At 42.3% G+C, this 21383-nt stretch overlaps 1 protein-coding gene across 11 annotated transcripts in view; it reads left to right on the top strand.

Moving 5' to 3' along the window:
- The window catches only part of FMNL2 (formin like 2), a 323466-nt gene that overhangs the window by 284043 nt on the left and 18040 nt on the right, over window positions 1-21383 (top strand). For 6 of the 11 annotated variants that reach the window (XM_032286259.1, XM_032286258.1, XM_032286262.1 and 3 more), the window contains 11 exons: window positions 407-517; window positions 4348-4497; window positions 6605-6706; window positions 8356-8668; window positions 9016-9231; window positions 12060-12080; window positions 14910-15034; window positions 16115-16317; window positions 17870-18104; window positions 19186-19254; window positions 19358-19438. In XM_032286259.1, the coding sequence (XP_032142150.1) occupies window positions 407-517; window positions 4348-4497; window positions 6605-6706; window positions 8356-8668; window positions 9016-9231; window positions 12060-12080; window positions 14910-15034; window positions 16115-16317; window positions 17870-18104; window positions 19186-19254; window positions 19358-19438 (1626 nt within the window). The remainder of the gene's footprint in view (window positions 1-406; window positions 518-4347; window positions 4498-6604; window positions 6707-8355; window positions 8669-9015; window positions 9232-12059; window positions 12081-14909; window positions 15035-16114; window positions 16318-17869; window positions 18105-19185; window positions 19255-19357; window positions 19439-21383) is intronic. The other 5 variants (XM_032286263.1, XM_032286267.1, XM_032286261.1 and 2 more) reach the window with 1 other exon arrangement.

The following is a 21383-nucleotide window of genomic DNA, read 5'->3' on the forward strand; positions in this document are numbered from 1 at the left end:
ATATTTTCATTTTCACTGTGTATCTAGAAGCAGAATTGCTGGGTCATATGATAACGCTATGTTTATCATTTTGCGTAACAGTCACACTTTTTCAAGTGGCTACCCTTTTTTACATTACCACCAGCAATGGATGAGGGTTTTAATTTCTCCACATCCTTGCCAACTTTTGTTATTGTATTCCTTTTTTATTATAGCTGCCTTAGGGGGCGTGAAGTGGTATCTTATTGTGGTACCTCTGTGACTTTTGAATTTAAAAATGATTATAAAATATTTTTAAAGAACAAGTGAAATGAAGGAAAAGGAGATTGGTAAGTGAGCCTCCTTTGTGAAAGTGAAAGCACATATCTACAATTAAACTGAGAAAAAAACCTATAACCCATCTAACCCCTTGACAATTTCATTACAGGTGGCTTCTATGCAGTTTATTAATATTGTAGTTCATTCAGTAGAAGATATGAATTTCAGAGTTCACCTCCAATATGAGTTTACCAAATTAGGCCTGGATGAATACTTGGACGTGAGTATAATTGTAATCTCTGGCTCCCATATAAGAATTGACTTATTGCCTACCCGCAAAGGTACACTTCCATAGCAGCTAAAGAATGCTTAGAGCTCTGTGCAGTCAACTACTGTAGTGCTAGTTAAAGGGAACCGAGCTGAGTGATGTACTCTGCCAAAGAAGCTGGATTCTTGCAGGGCTCCTGGGACCTCAGGCCACCTTCTGCTAGCAGCCTTTTAGTAAGGGAGTCAGATAACCTCTTGCAGCCTTGCTCCAGCTTTTCTCTGCCTTTGAGCTTCGTCTGGGTCAAGTCTCATTGCATCCTTCATCTGGGCTATTGGGCAATTTGTGTTCTTGGTTACTCTGGGGACCCCATCTGGGCAGGGAAAGTCAAGCCAAGACTGTAGAGTGATGAGTCAGTGCTTAGAACATTAAAAAAAAATGAGGAAATGGACACCAGAGACTTCCTCCTGAAGCTGCTAAATTCTGCTTATAGTGTTTGTGGCTTTGGAAGTTCTACTTTTAGTTCATAGGAGGAGGTTTAAAGTTTCCCTTTTTCTTATTCCCTTGTAGAAGTGTTTAGTCAGTTCCCTGAATTTCTTCAGTTAAGAAACAGAAACTTGATGTGAAAATCAGAAATGGCCTTGAAAAGACTGATGGCCCACACCTGTAATTGCAGCACTTTTGGAGGGTGAGGTGGAGGATCACTTGAGCCTGGGAGTTCAAGACCAGCCTAGGCAACATAGTGAGACCCTATCTATAAAAAAACTAAAAAATTAGCTGGGTGTGGGCTGAGCGCGATGGCTCATGCCTGTAATACCAGCACTTTGGGAGGCTGAGGCAGGCGGATCACGAGGTCAAGAGATCGAAACCATCCTGGCCAACATGGTGAAACTCCGTCTCTACTAAAAAAATACAAAAATTAGCTGGGCGTGGTGGCAGATGCCTGTAGTCCCAGTTACGTGGAAGGCTGAGGCAGGAGAATTGTTTGAACCCGGGAGGCCGAGGTTGCAGAGATCCAAGTTTGCAGAGAGCCAAGATCACGCCACTGCACTCCAGCCTGGTGCCTACCAGACTCTGACTCAAAAAAAAAAAAAAAAAAAAAAAAAAAAAAAAAAAAAAAAGCTGGGTGTGGTGGTACATACCTGTGGTCCCAGCTACTTGGGAAGTTGAAGCTGGGGGATCTTTTGAGCCCAGGATTTCAAGGCTGCAACAAACTGTGATTGTACTGCTGCACTCCAGTGTGTAACAAAGTGAGACCCTGTGTCTAAAAAAGGAAAAGAAATGGACTTGAGGACCCAAGCAGTTTTGTTTTCTCTTTCATATAGGAATGGTCAAGTGACAGAGCAAGAATTGTTGACTGGATTTTCCTTTTTTTTTTTTGAGACAGGGTTTCACTTTATCACCCAGACTGGAGTACAGTGGTACAATCTCAACTCACTGCAACCACTGCTTTCTGGGTTCAAGCGATTCTCATGCCTCAGCCTCCTGAGTAGCTGGGATTATAGGCATCATGCCTGGCTAACTTTTGCATTTTTAGTAGAGATGGGGTTTCACCATATTGGCCAGGCTAATCTCAAACTCTTGCCTCAAGTGAGGCACCCAACCAGTAATCTCAATTTCAAGGCTGTTTCTAGCTATGAAGAATATAGAAATACTTCCTTTGGGCATCTCCAGCATTCAGTTGCCCATCTTTGTTAGAGATAAACCCAAGGGATTACACAGACTGTACCCTCAGTTTATTGGAAAACAGAATCACAGAGGTCATTACTCTCAACCTGAAGGCCTTGCTTCCTACACTGGCTGGGCTGCCCTTGAATAGACGGACATAATGTTGTCTAAAGCCTACTCGGGGAGAGGCGTAATAGATTTCCACTAAAGTGTTGTTTCCTATTTATTTAAAGACTCTTTTATCTCACTGGTAGAATATTGTACTGAAAGACTCTTTCTTACCTTGAGATCAAGGTTTGTCTACGCTTTTTTCTCCTATGCTCTAAAAGTATCAGTATTTGAATAAAAATTGGGTGTATAAATTCCTAGTGGTGTTCCGGGTTCGGTTTTGTGGTGTCTGAGCAGAGCTTGTTTATGCTCTAGATTATAATGGCAGGTACTGTCTTATCACTGAACATCTGTTACTCATTGTGAATCTCATGAAAAGTCCCATTAAGCGGTTTCTCCTTTTGTTCTAGCCTTTGCCCTTATATAGAAACCATTCTCACTTGTGACTCCTAAATGAAGGCAGAACACTCTGTCTTCAGAATAAGCTGTATTGTAGAATTCAATCCATTTATCTGAAAATTCATGTAGAGTGGAATTTCTCTTAAAAATCTAAAATTTTTTCAAAACTCTGTATTTCTTTAACTTCATGGTGTGTTGACTCTGAATCCCGTTAGAGGTGGATAGAAGACTAATGTAAACGTATGCTTCATTAGTTTACAAAAACTCAGCCTTAAAGTAGCCATTGATTTGTTCAATAAATGTTTCCTGGCATCCTCCATGTGCCAGGTATTCTAGCCACTCATCTGTTTCCCAGGGAAAGTCGTGACTTATGTTACTTGTAGTGGAGATTCGTTGATTTGTTTGACCTCTAATTTCCAGAGCTAGCTGAGTCCCCGCAGGATGCCTAGTTTGAGAGACAGTGAACTGGGGAAAGCTGTCTGATTTGTTTTGGGGAGCCCTGAGTTGTTCATGCTGTATACTGACTTAGGTAGGGACGTATGGAAGTTGGGCTCTAGCAATTTGTGCTAAAAATAATCCCCAAGGCTAAGTATAAACTCTGTCAGTGTCTACCCCACCTATCCCCTAACCTTCTTCCCCTACTGGAGCCATTGTCACTACCCAGGTAAGATACCAAACACTCCAGTCTTTTCCACTACACAGATAACCCTCAGGTTTTTTTTTTTTTTGAGACGGAGTCTCGCTCTTGTTACCCAGGCTGGAGTGCAATGGCGCGATCTCGGCTCACCGCAACCTCCGCCTCCTGGGTTCAGACAATTCTCCTGCCTCAGCCTCCTGAGTAGCTGGGATTACAGGCATGCGCCACCATGCCCAGCTAATTTTTTTGTATTTTTAGTAGAGACGGGGTTTCACCATGTTGACCAGGATGGTCTCGATCTCTTGACCTCGTGATCCACCCGCCTCGGCCTCCCAAAGTGCTGGGATTACAGGCTTGAGCCACCGCGCCCGGCCCAACCCTCAGGTTTTATGTGGCTGTGACTATAACCTGTCGAAGCTGCTTTTAATTTTTCTGTTGTCTCAACTTCACGTATATCAAAATGGTTTAGATTGGAATATAACTGCCTGGGCCAGTAAGGATTCCAGGAAAAATGTGTGTGCATTTGGGAGAGAGTATTCACCAGAGAGTCATCTGATGATATACCCTAGGCAGTCACTCCATAATTTGGTTAAGTAAGATGACATGTTAAGCTCTATCTTGGAGAGGGTTGGACTATTTGTCACAAAGAAAACATACAGACTGGCTGGATGCGGTGGCTCACACCTGTAATCTCAGCACTTTGGGAGGCGGAGGCGGGCAGATCACGAGGTCAGAATATTGAGACCATCCTGGCCAACATGGTGAAACCCCATATCTACTAAAAACACAAAAATTAGCTGGGTGTGGTGGTGTGTGCCTGTAATCCCAGCTACTTGGGAAGCTGAGGGACGAGAATTGCTTCAACCCAGGAGGCAGAGGTTGCAGTGAGCCGAGATCTGGCCACTGCACTCTAACCGGGCAGCAGGGCGAGACTCTATCTCAAAACAAACCAAAACCACGCAGACTGTTGGGAAATGATGTTCTATTTCCACAGATGAGCTAACACCATGCTCTCTCCCATTCTGGTTTTTAGAAGCTGAAACACACCGAGAGTGACAAGCTTCAGGTCCAGATCCAGGCTTACCTGGACAACGTTTTTGATGTAGGAGCTCTGCTGGAAGATGCTGAAACTAAGAATGCCGCCTTGGAGAGGGTGGAAGAACTGGAAGAAAACATCTCTCATGTAACTACATCTCAGAAAAGGAAAAATTGCTTACATTTCAGCTGGGTGCAAAGCAGAATTAATGTCAGCTTTTATGGTGGTAAATTAAAGGATTTGGAGTGTAGGAATGGGTCATTCCCTGTGATAGAGAGCTGTCAGAAGCTGTTCTAGGTTCTTTCCAAAGGCAGATGTGTTATGTCAAATGAAATAGAACCCATTGCTTTGCTTTAGCTCACTTAATTGCTCAGTTTCTGCTGAGGTGCATTTCCTGGCAGTCTTGGTTACAGGCTCAAGCAGAGTGGGGGAATTTGATGATTGGCATTACCTAAAAGATTAGAGGGAAATGAGATATGGGAATTTGGCCTGAGGTGAAGAGGTATCTTCTTATCAGCTATGTCCACACAAGCCCATGGACAGGATTAGCTAGTGTCTTTGTGATGCATGTCTGAACATTTCTGTCTTACAGCACTCAAATTCTAAATAGAGTCATTTCAACAATAGGCATTTTCAAGGACATCAGTGTGCTTTCTCACATATCCTCTTTGAAGAAGAATGTCCAGAGTATCATTGTCAGCTCTTTCACAGGACGGGGTCTCATTTTTTTTGAGGGATTTTTCTTGCCATATAGACTGATTTGAATATGACTGTAAAGGCCTTTAGAGGTTATTTGTTCATTCATTAGCCACATATTTCAATATTAAAAGAATTAACAGAAAAATGATGCTTCTCAAGCATTATGAAGCATTATGAAGACCAGATTCTCTTGGTGAATCTGATGGGCACTTTTTCCTTGATTATAAAATGAAGTGTCTCCTTTTGGAGGAATATTATTTTCTCCTTTGAACAGTTCATTTATTTTTCTCCACATTCTTTTAAAGAGTACTGCATATGCTCAATTGCCTTCAGCTTTCCCCATCACTCTGAAAATAGGAGTCTTCATGGCTGTGGGTAAGCCAAGTTGATGAACCAAAAACCCTCCCTTTAAAAGTGCTGCTGTGACCCAGTTGGCATCGCTTAAAAAGAGAATTTTGCAGGACCAGTATATCTTCCCTTAGAAGATTTGTGTTATATTCTGAACCTGATCAGTGTAAATCGCCACTCTTCCTCCTTACTTTGCCTCCCTGGTTTTCTTTTCTTATAATGTGTTTCAGTGAGATGTTAGAGATCAGAAGTTGCTCAATGTTAGGGCCTTATGTGAACAGCAGCTATTTAACACGTGGCTTACCATGGCTTTCTCCTCAGCCAACACTGCACGACCATACTTATGTAGTCACTTTTGTAGCAGGTCATCTGTTTATTTAAATGGACTCCCTTAAATAACTTTTATTATTATTATTATTATTTTATTTTTTTTTTTTTTTTGAGACAGAGTCTCACTGTGTCACCCAGGCTGCAGTGCGGTGGTGCGATCTTGGCTCACTGCAACCTCTGCCTCCTGGGTTCAAGCAATTCTCCTGCCTCAGCCTCCTTGGTAGCTGGGATTACAGGTGTACTCCATCACGCCCGGCTAATTTTGGTATTTTTTTTGTAGAGACGGGGTTCACCATGTTGGCCAGGCTGGTCTCGAACTCCTGACCTCAGGTGATCCACCCACCTTGGTCTCCCAAATTGCTGGGATTACAGGCATAGCCACTGTGCCCAACCAATGTTTATTATTTGCATAGTTTGGATGGAACCAAGCAGTAATTGTTTTTCAGCTGGCTACCTAGAATGAAAGATTCAAGCTTAATATGTTACCAGCTTTCAAAAGCTTTAGCCTGGTGGCCCTTTCCTGGCATGGAGGTGGGGGATGGAGGTGGATTTTCCCTTCTCTTTCTACTTACTGTCTCTACTCTTGCTCGCCCCTGCAGAAATGGAGGGAGGCACACTGTGTATGTTAAACGCTAAGGAGCTAACATGTGGGTCTTATTAAGAATCATGTATAAGTTATTAATTCCTGGTAGAAACAAATATGTATTCAGAACCATATTATAAATATTACCATTTCCAGAAAGCAACTTGTGGAACACATGCAGGGCCCTGGTGGGCCCTGGCCCCTCATGACCTTGGAGCTGCACTTTCTGAGAGCTGAGGGCCTGACTGGGATGATCCTGTATTGTGACACAGCTTGCTTTTCAAAATTTTCCAGTTATCTGAAAAACTGCAAGACACAGAGAATGAAGCCATGTCCAAGATTGTGGAACTGGAAAAGCAACTCATGCAGAGGAACAAGGAGCTGGATGTTGTTCGGGTAAGCGTGATGATGATAGCCGCCCAGATGGGCACGGTAGGGAATGCACTCACTCCAGCTTCATCCAGTTGAACGCTGAGTTCATTCATTTCAGAGGAATGCATTGATGCAGCATATTTATTGGAAATGTTTCCGAGGTGATGCTCAGATGAAAAGTACACACAGTTGGCATATGTATACACATGTGTGTGCAATCAGATACTGGGGGTTCAGTATTTCCTTATCACAGATTTTGAGAGCAGCGATGTTTTCCCATCTGGAGAAGGCTGAGTTAATTCTGTGGAACACCCATTTGGTTGGAAATAAAAACACAGCATGGATTTAATTCATGCCACTTATTTATTTTTATTAGGACTTGGGCTTCTTTGTATTTCTTTGCTTTGCTTTCACTCAAAACCAGATTTGGTGGTTGCTATGGAAACAGTGAACTACAACACAGGCTAGGCTTAATGGCATTCACCAAAAAAAAGGTGGGGGGTGCAAAGCAAAACCAATCCATTCTGTTATCAGCTACTCCCAGCTATTTTATGTGGCCTTAGTATTGTTTACCTTACGTGCCAGGTATTTATGGAGTGCCATCCCTGTACTTGGAATTTTGCTGAACGTAAGAACACCAAAATGCCTGGAGGGCTTTAAGGCGAGTGGCTTGTCTTTACACCACTGCTGATGAAATGGCACCTTTTATGTGATGGTTATCGTGTCTCTGTGTGTTGCCTGATATCCTGACGTGTCCTGCAGTTCAGTCTAGGAGATTTATTTTCTGGCACACCTTTGAGACACAGTTGTAGCATATGGACTCAATTCAACTTCAGACTCTTAGATTATTAATAATAGACAGGGTGTGAAGAATGTTTTCCTGCTTGCTGGAGGTTTGTGGTGAGAGATCGCTTGTACAAGGCCCAGCAAGGAAGTTCAGTTCCATAAAACCCTTTCACTAGAACCTCTGTGGGCCCCCCTTATAAAAGGAACCAGGACAGCCTTTGAATTAAAAATTGTAACTTCTTTGTTTTCTGCTAAAAACCTAGACAGAAGTAAGTAATTAGTGAAGGGAAGCTTTGGCCTGTTTTGTTAACTGCATTACGGAAGGGAAAATGTTGCAACAATCGCTATCCTGAGCTCGGTCAAGGGGGCATTGTGAGGGCCAGAGAAAGCCATTCAGGAACGGTCAGCCCCTGGTTACTCATGAGTAGATTATTCCATGCTTTGCAGATTTTTAATCCCAGTCTGATTTGTATCCAAGTTTGATTTAGGGCCCTTTTGTCTGTTGTTAGCTGATATGTGGATCTAAGAGTTACAAATGAATGTTAAAGGAAAGGGAAACATGCAGCACCGGAGCAGCCTCAGGATATTCCAGAGTCAGCATTCAGGGTCATTTCTGCTCTGTTTCTTTCCACCTGCAGGGAAAATTGAGCTAACTGCATTTATTAAACAGAAAGAACTTCATTACCAACAACAATAGATAGAATATATTACAGGCATTACTAGCATACAACTAATAATTAATGAGACTTTATAGGTTCTAGCTGAATTCCATAGAATTCCCATTTGTGAGTATCTTTTTTTCCTCTTTATCCTCAGTTTGCCAATCTAATGGTAATAAGTATGAATGTTATGTGAAGATAAACTTTTGACCTTGGACTTTATTGCAGGAAATCTACAAAGATGCAAATACCCAAGTTCATACATTAAGAAAAATGGTCAAAGAAAAAGAAGAAGCAATTCAAAGACAGTCTACCCTGGAAAAAAAGATTCATGAACTGGAGAAACAAGGGACCATTAAAATTCAGAAGAAAGGGGATGGGGATATCGCCATACTGCCAGTTGTGGCTTCTGGCACATTGTCCACGGGGTCAGAAGTGGTAGCAGGTAACTCTGTGGGACCCACAACGGGGGCCGTTTCCTCGGGACCCCTGCCCCCTCCTCCACCACCACTGCCTCCCTCTTCAGACACACCTGAAACAGGTAAGAAACCTTGGCAAGAGGACTAAGGTGATATCGGAATGTTTGTGTTTCTTCTTTTGCCAATTGTCCATTTCTGTCCTTTGTCCATTTCTGTTGGCATGTTCTTTTAGAATTGATTTTCTCAAGTAGTTCTTAACTGTTTACATTTTGAGATTAAAATGATAAATCCTTATGTCACATATGTTGAAATATTTTTCCCGTTTGTCAATGAGGACATTTTTTGGTTTTTGAAAACGGTCCTTTGTCCTTTTAAGTGTGTTGTTTTCAGATGACTTTATATGCACGTGGCTTAATTGCAGGAAAGTCATTCTCCTATTTTCAACATCTGTTTCTTTTTTCTTTGCTAGTGCAAAATGGTCCAGTAACACCACCTATGCCGCCACCGCCGCCGCCACCCCCTCCTCCCCCTCCTCCTCCCCCACCGCCCCCTCCTCCTCCTCCTCCTCTCCCAGGCCCTATAGCTGAGACTGTACCAGCTCCTCCCTTAGCCCCTCCCCTTCCCTCTGCACCCCCACTGCCCGGAACATCTTCACCCACAGTGGTTTTCAACTCAGGATTAGCAGGTAAGAGCACAGAATTCAAACCCAGGTACTCATATAAGAAATGCTGTCTTAGAGAGTTGAAGCTGTTCTTTCAAAGTCCAGGTCTCTTGCAATGACATGCATCTCTTCCTAGCATAAGAAATTCCTGCTGACGTAGCCAGCAGAGGGGATGTCATCATGCATGGGAGGCATTTTGCTCTGAGTAGTCTTTTTCACGACCACACCCCCAAAATGGGAGGTTCTGATCACCCACACCATTTTCCTGCCTTCCACTGATCCCATCTAGAGAATCGAAGAGAGACAAACTGCCTGCTTGAGGATCAGTGCATTTTTGTGGGTTCAGCAGATACTTTCTGGACACATCTAGTAGACAAAGCTCAATATTAGGCACAGACATTGAGTGCTTCTGACTCTTTTTTTTTTTAAAAGGTATTTATGATGTCACCTATAAAAGAAAAACATGCTTTTATGTATAATTGCCCAATGTAGGCTTCCAGGCATGTCTTCTGAGCATTTGAGAACATCAGAATTTGCTAGAGTGGATTTAAACTTCCAGGAGGAAGTGCTGTCAACAGCCATATTATCATGCCTTAAAATGCTTCCAAATAATTCATGTCCTCTTGCTAACCAGGAGATAGAAAACAGCATCCTCTCCTCACCAGAAATAAAATGGGAGGTAGGGGTTGGAGCAGGAGGAGGAGAGTCACTCTGATGGTTTGACATCTAAGTTCTTAGTTTTGACTCACGGAAGCAAAGATGATACTGCAAGCCATTTTCCCAGTCCTGAAGTGTTACCCTGGCATTTGGAATTGCTCTAGGCTTTGCCATCCCTATGACATGTGGTAATTCTGCTTCCTTATTTAGTTGAGCCTGTTCATGCGGTCTTTTATTTCCAGTGAAGAACTACCACTCTCATAGCCTCTATTTTCAAGGCTGTGATGGTTTTCAGAGCCTTTTGCCCCCAGTCTAAAAGACAGTCTTAGCTGTAAAGATTTCCCGATCTCCATCCCTTCCAGGCTCCCATCTGCAGCTCTGCCAGCTGGTAATCGGGGCTCATTCATTCCAATGACTAGAGCCCTTTTGGATGCCCCAAAGTCACCTGGAATAAATTCATTCCACATCAAATCCATGGTTTTACTTCCACCCCGACTTCTATATAAAACTGTCAGGGAAACAACCAAGATTCTAGTTGATAGTAAGGCTCACAGTAAGTCGGTGACTTGTTTCTATCCTTCAAGATCTTCCCCATCTACCACTTTCTTCTAGAACTTTTATTACTTCTGAAGGAGAAAAGTTGGAGGAGAGTCATCGTGGAACTGATGGACTATGGAATGTAAACAAACAGACAAACAAGAAACCTCATACCAAGCCCCAGGAATGTGTTCCATCACCAGGCTGTTGTCAGTGACTGGGTGTGGAAAGCTATAATTGTCCCCTGCACCTGGCCACCCTGATTAGGCACTCTCGGTAGCCCCCAGGGAGCACTTGCTGTGAGACGTGTCTGCCATGGTGTCTCACTTGGGGCTGCTTCCTTTGTCTCTGACAAACACTAATGTGTGATTTCTCACCCACTTCCATGCACCTGAGCACTAACATAGAACTCAGAACCGCCTTGGCCGAGTGAGAGCCCAGACGTTGAGATGTGTCTAAAGCTTCCTTCCAAGGGGCCATGTCCTATATGATTGATCTATTTATTTTTTTTGCTTGGGCTCTTCCCACTACTTGATTTTAAAAATATGTTGGCTCTGTCAATTGCCTCAGTCTTTTAAGGCATAGATCGCTGTGCTCGGCTGATAACCAGCTGCTTTTAGGGTTTGTACAATTGGAAGTGGTCCCTGTTGTGGCTTATGCAATTTAAAGGACTAGGTGGAAATGGAGAAACTCTTTATTTCCGTAAGTGTCCACTAAATGTGATACTACGAGGGATGTCTTGGAAGCATTACAAGAGCCTTATGAGTCTTTGCTAGCTTGAGATCAGGCAATTTCTGCAAGGCCTTAAATCCCTCTTTAATACTCATCCTTATTTAGACTGTTAATACTTAGTGATTGAAGCCCTTTTGGTGAGATGTTTTGCTAGTGTGCTCAGTAATCTCTCTCTCACTGTGGAACCAAGAGGCCAGACAGAATCAGGATGTCCCAGTAGAACCAAGAGACAGAGCTGAGCTAATATTCTCAGGCCTCCTGTGAAGTCAGAAACCTGTGACATCACTTGGCCTCTGGATCCACAGGCAACGGGGGGTGGGATGGGGCCTTATCTCTTCAATGGGCAGGCGTGTTCTTGGTGGTCAAGACAGAAGGCCAAGAGGAGGGCCCCATAGTTTATCTAGTTGAGAGTTTTCTTCGTATTTTATAGAGAAAATATTAGTAGTGTGAAATATGCATTTGAGAAAAAAGGCTTACTTCTTCAAGTCTGTGATAGAACAATCTGGCTCCCTTTCCCTGGGTAGGTCACCTGAGACAGACTGCTGAGCAGGTGGAACCTTTGCTGTCTCTTTGGGAGGATGTGCTTGGATCTTCACAATGTGAATTTGGACTTCGGTTGATTGTTTTTCACGTAAAAATTATTCCGATCCTATGGAATGCCTAGCACAGTTTAGTATTGCTGTTTGGTACCATTACAATGAAATAATTTTTTTCTTCCCTCTTCTAAAGAGGATAATTTTTAAAACAAAATAGTTGAGTCTTGGAGGCAGGCCTGAATGGAAATGAATTTTTGGCTCTGTGCTGCCTTGTGAAACGTGTCCCAGAAGCATGAGATTCTATGCTGAGTGCGTGAACTGCTGAGCCACTTGACTCTAACCATATCTAATTTTTTTGTATTTTCTCTGTTCTTTCTGCTTCCACAAAAGATGGGCCAATCAAGCTTTTCTGTAGGTTGCTCCTCACTGCGTGTGTTGAGTATTTGCCATGTGTTCCTGTTGGTCACACTGTGCCTTGACATCTTTCCACTCCATTTTGCTTTGATCCATTGCATTTTGACTTTGTGTCTGCGGGAATTCTTGGTGGTGGCTGATGATTATTCCAGGTTTGCCCACACATTCTAGTTGAACCTACACAAGAGATTATCGTCCTTGAAGCAGACATCCTGGATTCCCATACTCTCTTCCATTCCCTCTGAGAAAAAGGTTGTTTTTCTTTTTTTGCTTTTAATTTTTAGAGTTGCATCTGAGGCTTCAACTCTAAAAGGATTTATTTTAGATCTCCTCTAGGGAAAAAAAGGACAAAAAAAATGTGCCAGGTGCCCCTTTTCCATTCCCTCCCTCCCTCATGCTGGTCTCTGGCCCTCTCCAGGGAGCACTCACCCACCTTTAGCCTCAACCATGGGGACGCAGTGTGTCCAGTGGCCACCTATGTGCCTTCCTCCTCTTCCCCATTCCCACTCTGGTTAAAGTCAGAAAAACCTTTCTAAGGAGAACTTTCTTGCCTGTGTCTGATCTCAGGCTTATTCCTGACCTTGCTAAATAGTTAGAAGGGTGGCTGCAAATGGCATAACTTCTAGCGAGCGTCATGAGCCTGCCATGTCTATGCGAAGGAAGGTAGGGAGCCATGGGCACCAACCTGTCACCTCAGGTTATGAAAAGACTCCTTGGCAGCCCCTCCCCTGCTCCCCTGACCCCCAACATTACCGAAGTGCCAGAGGAAATGCCAGAGCAAGTGCTAGAGGAAGGTCTGTTCCTTTGTCCCATTGAGAACATTTGTTTTCCTAGGTAGCATAGACAAAATGCTCTATGGCGAGGAATCTGATACGTGGGGCAGTGGGGACAAAGGTGTCACATTTGGTGGTGGAGAGGCCTGGCTTGGCTAAAGCTGTGTCTGTGTTTCTGCATGCTTTTGTGTGGATGTATCAGATGACATTCCTGTTGTTTAGATGGCCTTTGTAACTCTGGAGGAATGAGAGGTACCGTCTGTCCCAGTTAACGCCAACTGAGGCAGACCAGCAGCAGCTACAAGCTTAGTCGAATGTTGCTTTTATATTGTTGTGCACTGAAGCGCTGAAGTTCTCCTCCCTCTGTTGCTAATAATGACAAATAGTGAAGCTCCCAAGTAGTGTGGTGGCCTACCCAGGACAGACTGATGAAGGTGAATGTATATGGCTAAATGGTTTGGGAAGACTTCTTTATGATAATGATCGAATATAATTTTAAATACATTACCTATATATTATATAATATATATATTACCTGTATATATATTTTAGCTTATTCCCTCACAGTGAGAGGAGTTGGCACTCCCCATGGTCCTTAAAGATAGGTCCCATTCTCTCTAGTAAGAGGTTTTCAGTATTTTTAATGAATGTATCGACACCTCCTAGTCAAACATAGCTGACTCCTGGGAAGAACTTGTTTTTCAAAAAGAAGGGGAAGGGACTGTGGCCATTTCTGAGGAGCAATACAATTTCTAGATTTTTCTTTTTTCTTTTCTTTTCTTTTTGAGATGGAGTTTTGTTGTTGTGGGCTGGGGTGCAGTGGTGCGATCTCGGCTCACTGCAACCTCTGACTCCCAGGTTCAAGAGATTCTCCTGTATCAGTCTCCCAAGTAGCTGGGACTACAGGTGCACACCACCACACCCAGCTAATGTTTGTACTTTTAGTAGAGATGGTGTTTCACCATGTTGGCCAGGCTGGTCTCGAATTCCTGACCTCAGGTCATCCACCCACCTCTGCCCCACAAAGTGTTAGGATTATAGGCATGAGCCACTGTGCCCGGTGATTTCTTTCTTTTTCTTTTCTTTTCTTTCTTTCTTTATTTTTAAAACAGAGTCTTGCTCTGTATGTGCCTTTCTTGTTGTTCTGTTGTCTTACACATTTTCTCAGACTGGGCATTATGGCTCATGCCTATAAGCCCAGCATTCTGGGAGGCTGAGCCAGGAAGATTGCTTGAGTCAAGGAGTTCAAGACTAGCTGGGCACCATGTGAAACTCTGTCTCTACAAAAAATATAAAAATTAGCCAGGCGTGGTGGTCACACTTGTGATTCCAGCTACTTGGAGGCTGAGGTGAGATGCTCACCTGAGCCTGGGAGGTTAAGGCTGCAGTGAGCCATGACTGTGCCACTGCACTCCACCCTGGGTGACAGAGCAAGACCCCAAAAACTCATTTCGGCCATTCATGGCCCTTAGTCTACTTGAAATAACTCAGCAGCCAATATATCTTCATTATCCAAATTGCCCACAAGAAGGTCTTGCCCTGGTGGAAAGTCAGTGTTCATGGCTTATACTCTGGTAATCTAGGCAGCCACTGTCTGCGGCCCGATCATCTTCTAAGGTTTGTTTGTAAATATGTGGTCTACAACCAAGAATTTAGGATGTCAAAAAATGACAAGTTTTTGCCCTCTCTGCTATTTATTAACATGAGTAAGTCTTTTCTCTCCAACACTTTTTATCTGTCCCAACCATCGTCCTAATATTGTAACTGTAATGCAGCAAATTATTTGCCAGAATTAAAAGAAAAAAAATCAACCCTTGGCCCTTAGACAGCTTTTAATACAATGTTGCATCAGTGTATGACCTCAAATGATGACTTCAGATGGCCCTGGCCAAGGCCATGTGTGTTGTTTCCCAGCTTTGAAAACCTACTTGCACGCCTCTTGCCAACCTTCCTCCAGTGTTAAAGTGTCATCTGCAGGGACTGTTGTCTGATTGTTCCTGAGGGTCATAGGCTTTTCGTGGGATCTTAATTCCATTCTGTTTGACATCTTTAGCTGTGAAAATTAAGAAGCCAATCAAGACGAAGTTCAGAATGCCGGTGTTTAACTGGGTTGCTTTGAAGCCCAATCAGATCAATGGGACAGTCTTCAATGAAATTGATGATGAGCGAATTCTGGAGGTATTTTTCTCGGTTAGAAACTAGAGATGTACTCTGTGCAGCAGAGCCAACATGGGTGTTCTGTTAGCCTGGAAGTGTCACAGATCAAGTACTAGTGTTTTAAGTCTCTTGATACAGGCTGGGCCCAGTGGCTCACACCTGTAATCCCAGAACTTTGGGAGGCCAAGGCAGGTGGATTACCTGAGGCCAGGAGTTCGAGACCAGTCTGACCAATATGGTGAAACCCCGTCTCAAAAAAAAAGTCTCTTGATACAAAGAAGAAACAGATATGTAATATAAGAGAATAACACTGGATGCTGTTTTGTAAGGCGGTTCTAAAACTGTTTAAAGAGTTATGTTAAAATGGAATAAATGCTTTTAAACCTCTTCAGTGTATGCCACAGAATATGGATCTGATATAGTAATTCCTTCCCTTAATTGAGAGAAGTACGTAAAAACCTTTGGACTGTGAGTGAGTAAGACCTCAGTTATCATCCTTACTGCCTTATTTGATGGATAATTTTAATCTGTGGCAACTGTCTATACAAGTTAATTATTGAAAAGCAGTTCAATTGGTGGGTTAGAATTGGTAGTATTCTACTTTTATGTTCTATTATTATTATTATTATTATTTGAGATGGAGTCTTGCTCTGTCACCCAGGCTGGAGTCCAGTGGCGCAAGCGTGGCTCACTACAACCTCTGCCTCCCAGGTTCAAGCAATTCTCCTGCCTCAGCCTCCCAAGTAGCTGGGATTACAGGCACACACTACCGCGCCCGGCTATTCTTTGTATTTTTAGTAGGAACTGGGTTTCACCATGTTAGCCAGGCTGGTCTCAAACTCCTGACCTTAAGTGATCCACCTACCTCAACCTCCCAAAGTGCTGGGATTACAGGCATGAGCCACTGCACCCGGCCTGTGTTCAATTCTGTGTGTGTGCCATAAGTTGTACCCTAACAAAAACAGGAAAAATAGAGCAAGCCATGGCCAAAGACAACTTAATAGAAAAAGTAAGGTCTTTGCTTCAGAAACTAACTGTTGGCTTTTAGACTTAATTTTTAAATATAATCCAGTTTTCCATGGTCATTCCTCTCTGCCTTAGGATTTAAATGTGGATGAATTTGAGGAAATATTCAAGACCAAAGCCCAAGGTCCTGCCATTGATCTTTCTTCAAGCAAACAGAAGATATCACAGAAGGGAACAAACAAAGTGACATTACTAGAAGCAAACAGGGCCAAAAATCTGGCCATAACTTTAAGGAAAGCTGGAAAGACTGCCGAGGAGATATGTAAAGCTATTCATGTGTAAGTTCAGGGCATTCCGGAAAATTATATTCTAGTAAGTTTATGATAAAATGAAAATGTGAAAGTTATGAATTAGGAGATGACAGAAGTATTTCAATAGTGAGGCAAGACCCAAGATAAAAGCTGAAGCAATTTTTGATGTCCACACTTCGGAGCCCTCCTGAACTCTGAGTGTGCTACTTCAAAGTTGAATACGATGCCAACATGAAAGAGGTGGAACAGAAATCACCCTGGGGAGTGTTGCATTAGAATGAGGAACTAATTGTTTTAGAAGAATAACATCTGGATTGTGACATCATTTATTATCTTGGTCTGCTCTCTTATGCGGGCCTCTAGCAATGCTTGCATAGAAGGAAAGTTGAGCTGAGTGTGGCAGATGTTAAGAAAAGGTAGAAAATGTCCGTTTCCTCCTGAGTATCTGGATTTTGTCCGTATTTGTTGAATACAAATTTGATGGCATTTGTGGAACGAAACAGTTCAATGCCAGATGCAAATATGATACAGATGCATATTTTAATTCATAACAGGAATGTGAATTGTTTTGCTTTTAGTACTTCCAGGACATTTTAAACAAAGTTCATTGTTTTATTCCTGAACTGCATAGAAGGCATTGGTTTTAATTCTCTTTTAGAAGAATCCTTCTACTCTTCTTGTGGCCATGGTGACTTTCAAATGTGATGAAGACATTATTAAATGTTTTAGGAACCATTTCTTTGTAAATTGGTATCTTGTAAAGTTTATTTAGAGACTTAGAGGTGTAAATGATCTTGAGAAATCCTTTGTTCCAATTTTCTGTCCTCAACCAGGGTCATAATCCAGTAGTCCAGTGCCTCCTACAGTCTCTTCTGATTTCTGACTTTGAAACCTGACGTGCAGCCTGGTTTTCAATCTGTATAGATCTTGTTTGTCTTGTCATGATGATTAAATATAATTCTATTTAGCTGAACAAAGATTGTCCAGAGAATAATAGAGAATAGAGATTGTAACAAATACTTCATTTGTTCAAAGTAGGCATATATCCAAAAAGAACTTCAAGGAATGTATGCACTTAACCTAAAACATTCAGATAATACAGGCATTTGGATGCATTTTTTTCCAAAGAAGAAAAATTACCAGACTATTGGTTTAATTGAAATATTTTACATAACTCACCAGATATTCTGTAATGATGTATACAGTGTTAATCTCCTTAATTAGCAGTACTTCACAGTGCCTTTAAACTATGTCCTTGAACCACTAAACCATCAGATGCTGTAGCCTTTGTTCTCCCTCTTCCTATTTTTGTTTACTCCTGATTCCAGAGGTCTAGAGCTATGCCAGTACCCTAAAAACTGAGAATGGCAACTGTGATGAGGTCCAGGTTTTCAGGAAGAACCAATTAAGTTACCTGAGGCATAGTCAAGAGCCAGCACTGGGTGGGACTCCACAGGACAGCTGGGGAAATCTGACACTCCTTCACTTGGTATTTGATGAGCTGTACCAGATGGATGAACCCGAGAAGTGGGTAGGAGGTTTTTCTCTCTAATGCTAATCTTTCCACTTCTGTGTTCAGATTTGACTTGAAGACACTGCCTGTAGACTTTGTGGAATGCTTGATGCGGTTCTTGCCAACTGAGAATGAAGTGAAAGTGCTTCGGCTCTATGAGCGGGAAAGGAAGCCTTTGGAAAACTTGTCAGATGAAGATCGGTTCATGATGCAGTTTAGCAAAATCGAGAGGCTCATGCAGAAGATGACCATCATGGCCTTCATTGGGAACTTTGCTGAAAGCATTCAGATGCTGACTCCTGTGAGTGGACTGACTTTGGCAGGAGAGTGGGACCAAAGAAATATGGAATCATCATTTTTTAAAGTCTCTTCCAGAATTGCACTCAATGTGATGGTTCTAAAGAGTCCTTCCCAGAACTTTCTAAATTGCATTTTTATTTCAGCCATCTTTTCCACATTACATTTGCAAAGTAAATTTGAAAAATGGTGAATTTCCATATTCCATATTGCTATTCTCCCGAAAGAATGCAGATGTTCCCTAGATTTATTGTGTCTACAGATGTTCTCTAGATTTCAGAAGTACAGAGGACAAGGAAAACCATTTTCTCAAACTTGGTTTCCCTCTGAAGATACTAGTCCTCTGGCTGGGTTGGCAAGACTGAAAATGTGATTTTCATTTCTAAAAATTATGCCCTATCTTTAGTGAGCAGATTTACAAGCTTTTGCTGAAAACTTTAAATTTACCATAAGCATTTTCTTTCTTGGAAGTTTGTTACAGTAAACTGTGGTGATATAGACATAACAGCCAACCATCCTCATTCCCTTGTGTTAATCTGGTGGAGTTTATGAATATCATAAACTTCAGTTCTCTTCCAATTCTGTTTCTAAATAAATTGCTCGGTTTCTGATTATTGTAGTATGTGTCTGTTGAAAACATGTTCTGAGAACTTCTGGAGGGTGTTATATTCCCCTCCCCCTTTTTTTCATTTTTGATGCCTCCTCATTGGCTTAAAAATATTAATTGTATGACATGATTAGAGGTGGTGGACAGGAAATTGAGTTTTACCAGAAGAAGCTGTGGACTATTAACCCTGAGTCTTACTGGTTATAGATTGGTTTCAGATTTTGTGATAAGCAAGGTTACTATGTTACTTATTGTGAATAGTTTCAGTAAAGACCTTGCATGTAACAATATGATTACTCAAGACCAAGCAGACAATGAAGTTTGTTATGCTTAGGAAAAGTAGACTCTCGTCATGAAGTCTTTAGGCTCTGAATGCAGGCCCGCTGCCTGCTTTCTTCTGTGTTAATATTCAGTTGTGAATTAGTTTCCCATCTTTAACATGTCTTTTTTTCTTTTCCTTTCATTGACTGGAATCTAGCAACTACATGCGATCATAGCAGCATCTGTCTCTATAAAGTCGTCCCAAAAACTCAAGAAAATTCTGGAGGCAAGTGCAGTTTTTCTTGTATGTAGGTGTGAAGGGCCACTTGAGCTGTGTTCAGTGGCTGAGTGCTGTGCTGATGGGCCTGTTTTCACATTCTGTTTTGCAGATCATCTTAGCCCTTGGAAACTACATGAATAGCAGTAAAAGAGGAGCAGTTTATGGATTCAAACTTCAGAGTTTAGATCTGGTGAGTGGACTAAAAGAAATCTGAGAGAGGGGCAGATGGCTGGGAGAGAGTTAGGGTAATGGGGGTGTTTTGATGAACACTTTCTGCCATGGGAAGATGATTTGGTACGAATTTTCTGGAATACCGTTTGACAAAGAGCACATAGAACCTATAATTACTCATACTCTTTGACTCAGTATTTCCATTTCTAGGTATCTTTTTTCAAGTGTCTGAATTTTGCATGCTATATTTTATTTATAATTGCAAATTAATAACAATCTAAAGGTCTAACTGTGGGAAATAATTAAATGTGCTTTAACACTAGTTAATACAGTGAACTATTCTTCCACCGTTAACATACTGATGAAGAGTGTTCCAAGAAAGGATGATTTTGTGTTTAGAAAAGAAAGCAGAATATGCATTGCAGGTACAGTTGAATTTCAGCTAAGTAAATTACATGGGGAGAAACTGAATGGAAATAGGCTAAAATGTTAGCAGAGGTTGGGTGGAATTAGGGAAATTTTTCAAACTGCTTTCAGTAACTTTTCTATATTTTCTTGAATTTTTGTTGTTATTGTTACGTGCAAGGTGCTCTCATTTGCAAAGTCACCTAACTAATGTGAACAAGACTAGAGAAAATCCTCTGTGGCCCCCCTCCAGGCTGTGCAGGCTTGACGTGATTGCTACATGAGAAGGCTGGACAGTGGGTTGAGTCCCCAGTTTAATAAGGAGTGTCCTGTCAGTCACCGTTCTGGCATCCAGCAGATCATGATCAGTTAAGCATGTCTGTTTCAGGTCGTCACAAGCTAGGAAATAAAGGAGGGGCTGAGCTAAATGTAAAAACGAGCATAGGAGCCCTGCTGTGTAGGAGGCACCTGCACGCACCTGCTGGCTCTACATCCTGTTTCTCCTCTGGCTCTTCACTTTGATGAGCACTAAAATTGGAGTTGTCCTGCTTTTAAGGCAGGGAAGGTGGGATAGCAGATGCACGGCTGGGAGAGTTCATGTAAGTCCGGTACTGTAATCAGTGTCCCCCTTATCCACTAGGGCTGTGATCCAAGACCCCAGTACATGCCTGAAACCTCAGATAGTACTGAACCTTATATATACACTGGTTTTTCCTAGAGATGCATATCTGTTATAAAGTTGAATTTATAAATTAGGCACAGTGAGAGATTTGCAATAACTAAAAAATAAAATAGGCTGGGTGTGGTGGTTCATACCTGTAATCCCAGCACTTTGGGAAGCTGAGGCAGGTGGATCACCTGAGATCAGGAGTTCAAGACCAACCTGGGCAACATGGCAAAACTCCATCTCTACTAAAAATACAAAGATTAGCTGAGCGTGGTGGTGGGTGCCTGTAATACCAGCTACTCCAGAGGCTGAGGCAGGAGAATTGCTTGAACCCGGGAGGTGGAGGTTGCAGTGAGCCAAGATGGCACCACTGCAGCACTCCAGCCTAGGTGACAGAGTGAGATTCTGTCTCAAAAAAATAGATAGATAGATAGATAGATAGATAGACATAGAACAGTTAAATAAAATGTGTTACTTGAACACGAGCACTGCAGTAGGCGGCTGTTGACCTGATAACTCAGATGGCTGCTAAGTGACTAATGGCAGTTAATGTCTGCGGTGTGGATCTGCTGGGCAAAGGGATGATTCTTTTGGTCTAGGAGGGATGGCAACAGCACGTGCAAGGTTTTATCATGCTTCTCATAATGGTGCGCAATTCAGATCTGATGAATTGTTTATTTCTTGAATTTTCCGTTTACTATTTTTGGATACCTGAAACGTGTGGGTTTCCTGAAACCATGGGAAGTGAACCTGTGGATAAAGAGGAACTAGAGTAGAGGAAAGCTGTGAACCATTCTTAGGTGCTTCGAGTCATTTCTATAGTTAAGTATACAGCTAGTGCTCCACTTACGACCACGGTCAGGACCGCGGACCAGTCGTAAAACGATTTGGT

This window comes from Sapajus apella, unplaced genomic scaffold, assembly GCF_009761245.1.
Source record: "Sapajus apella isolate SASKATOON/1434 unplaced genomic scaffold, GSC_monkey_1.0 scaffold18, whole genome shotgun sequence".
NCBI classification, from domain to species: domain Eukaryota; kingdom Metazoa; phylum Chordata; class Mammalia; order Primates; family Cebidae; genus Sapajus; species Sapajus apella.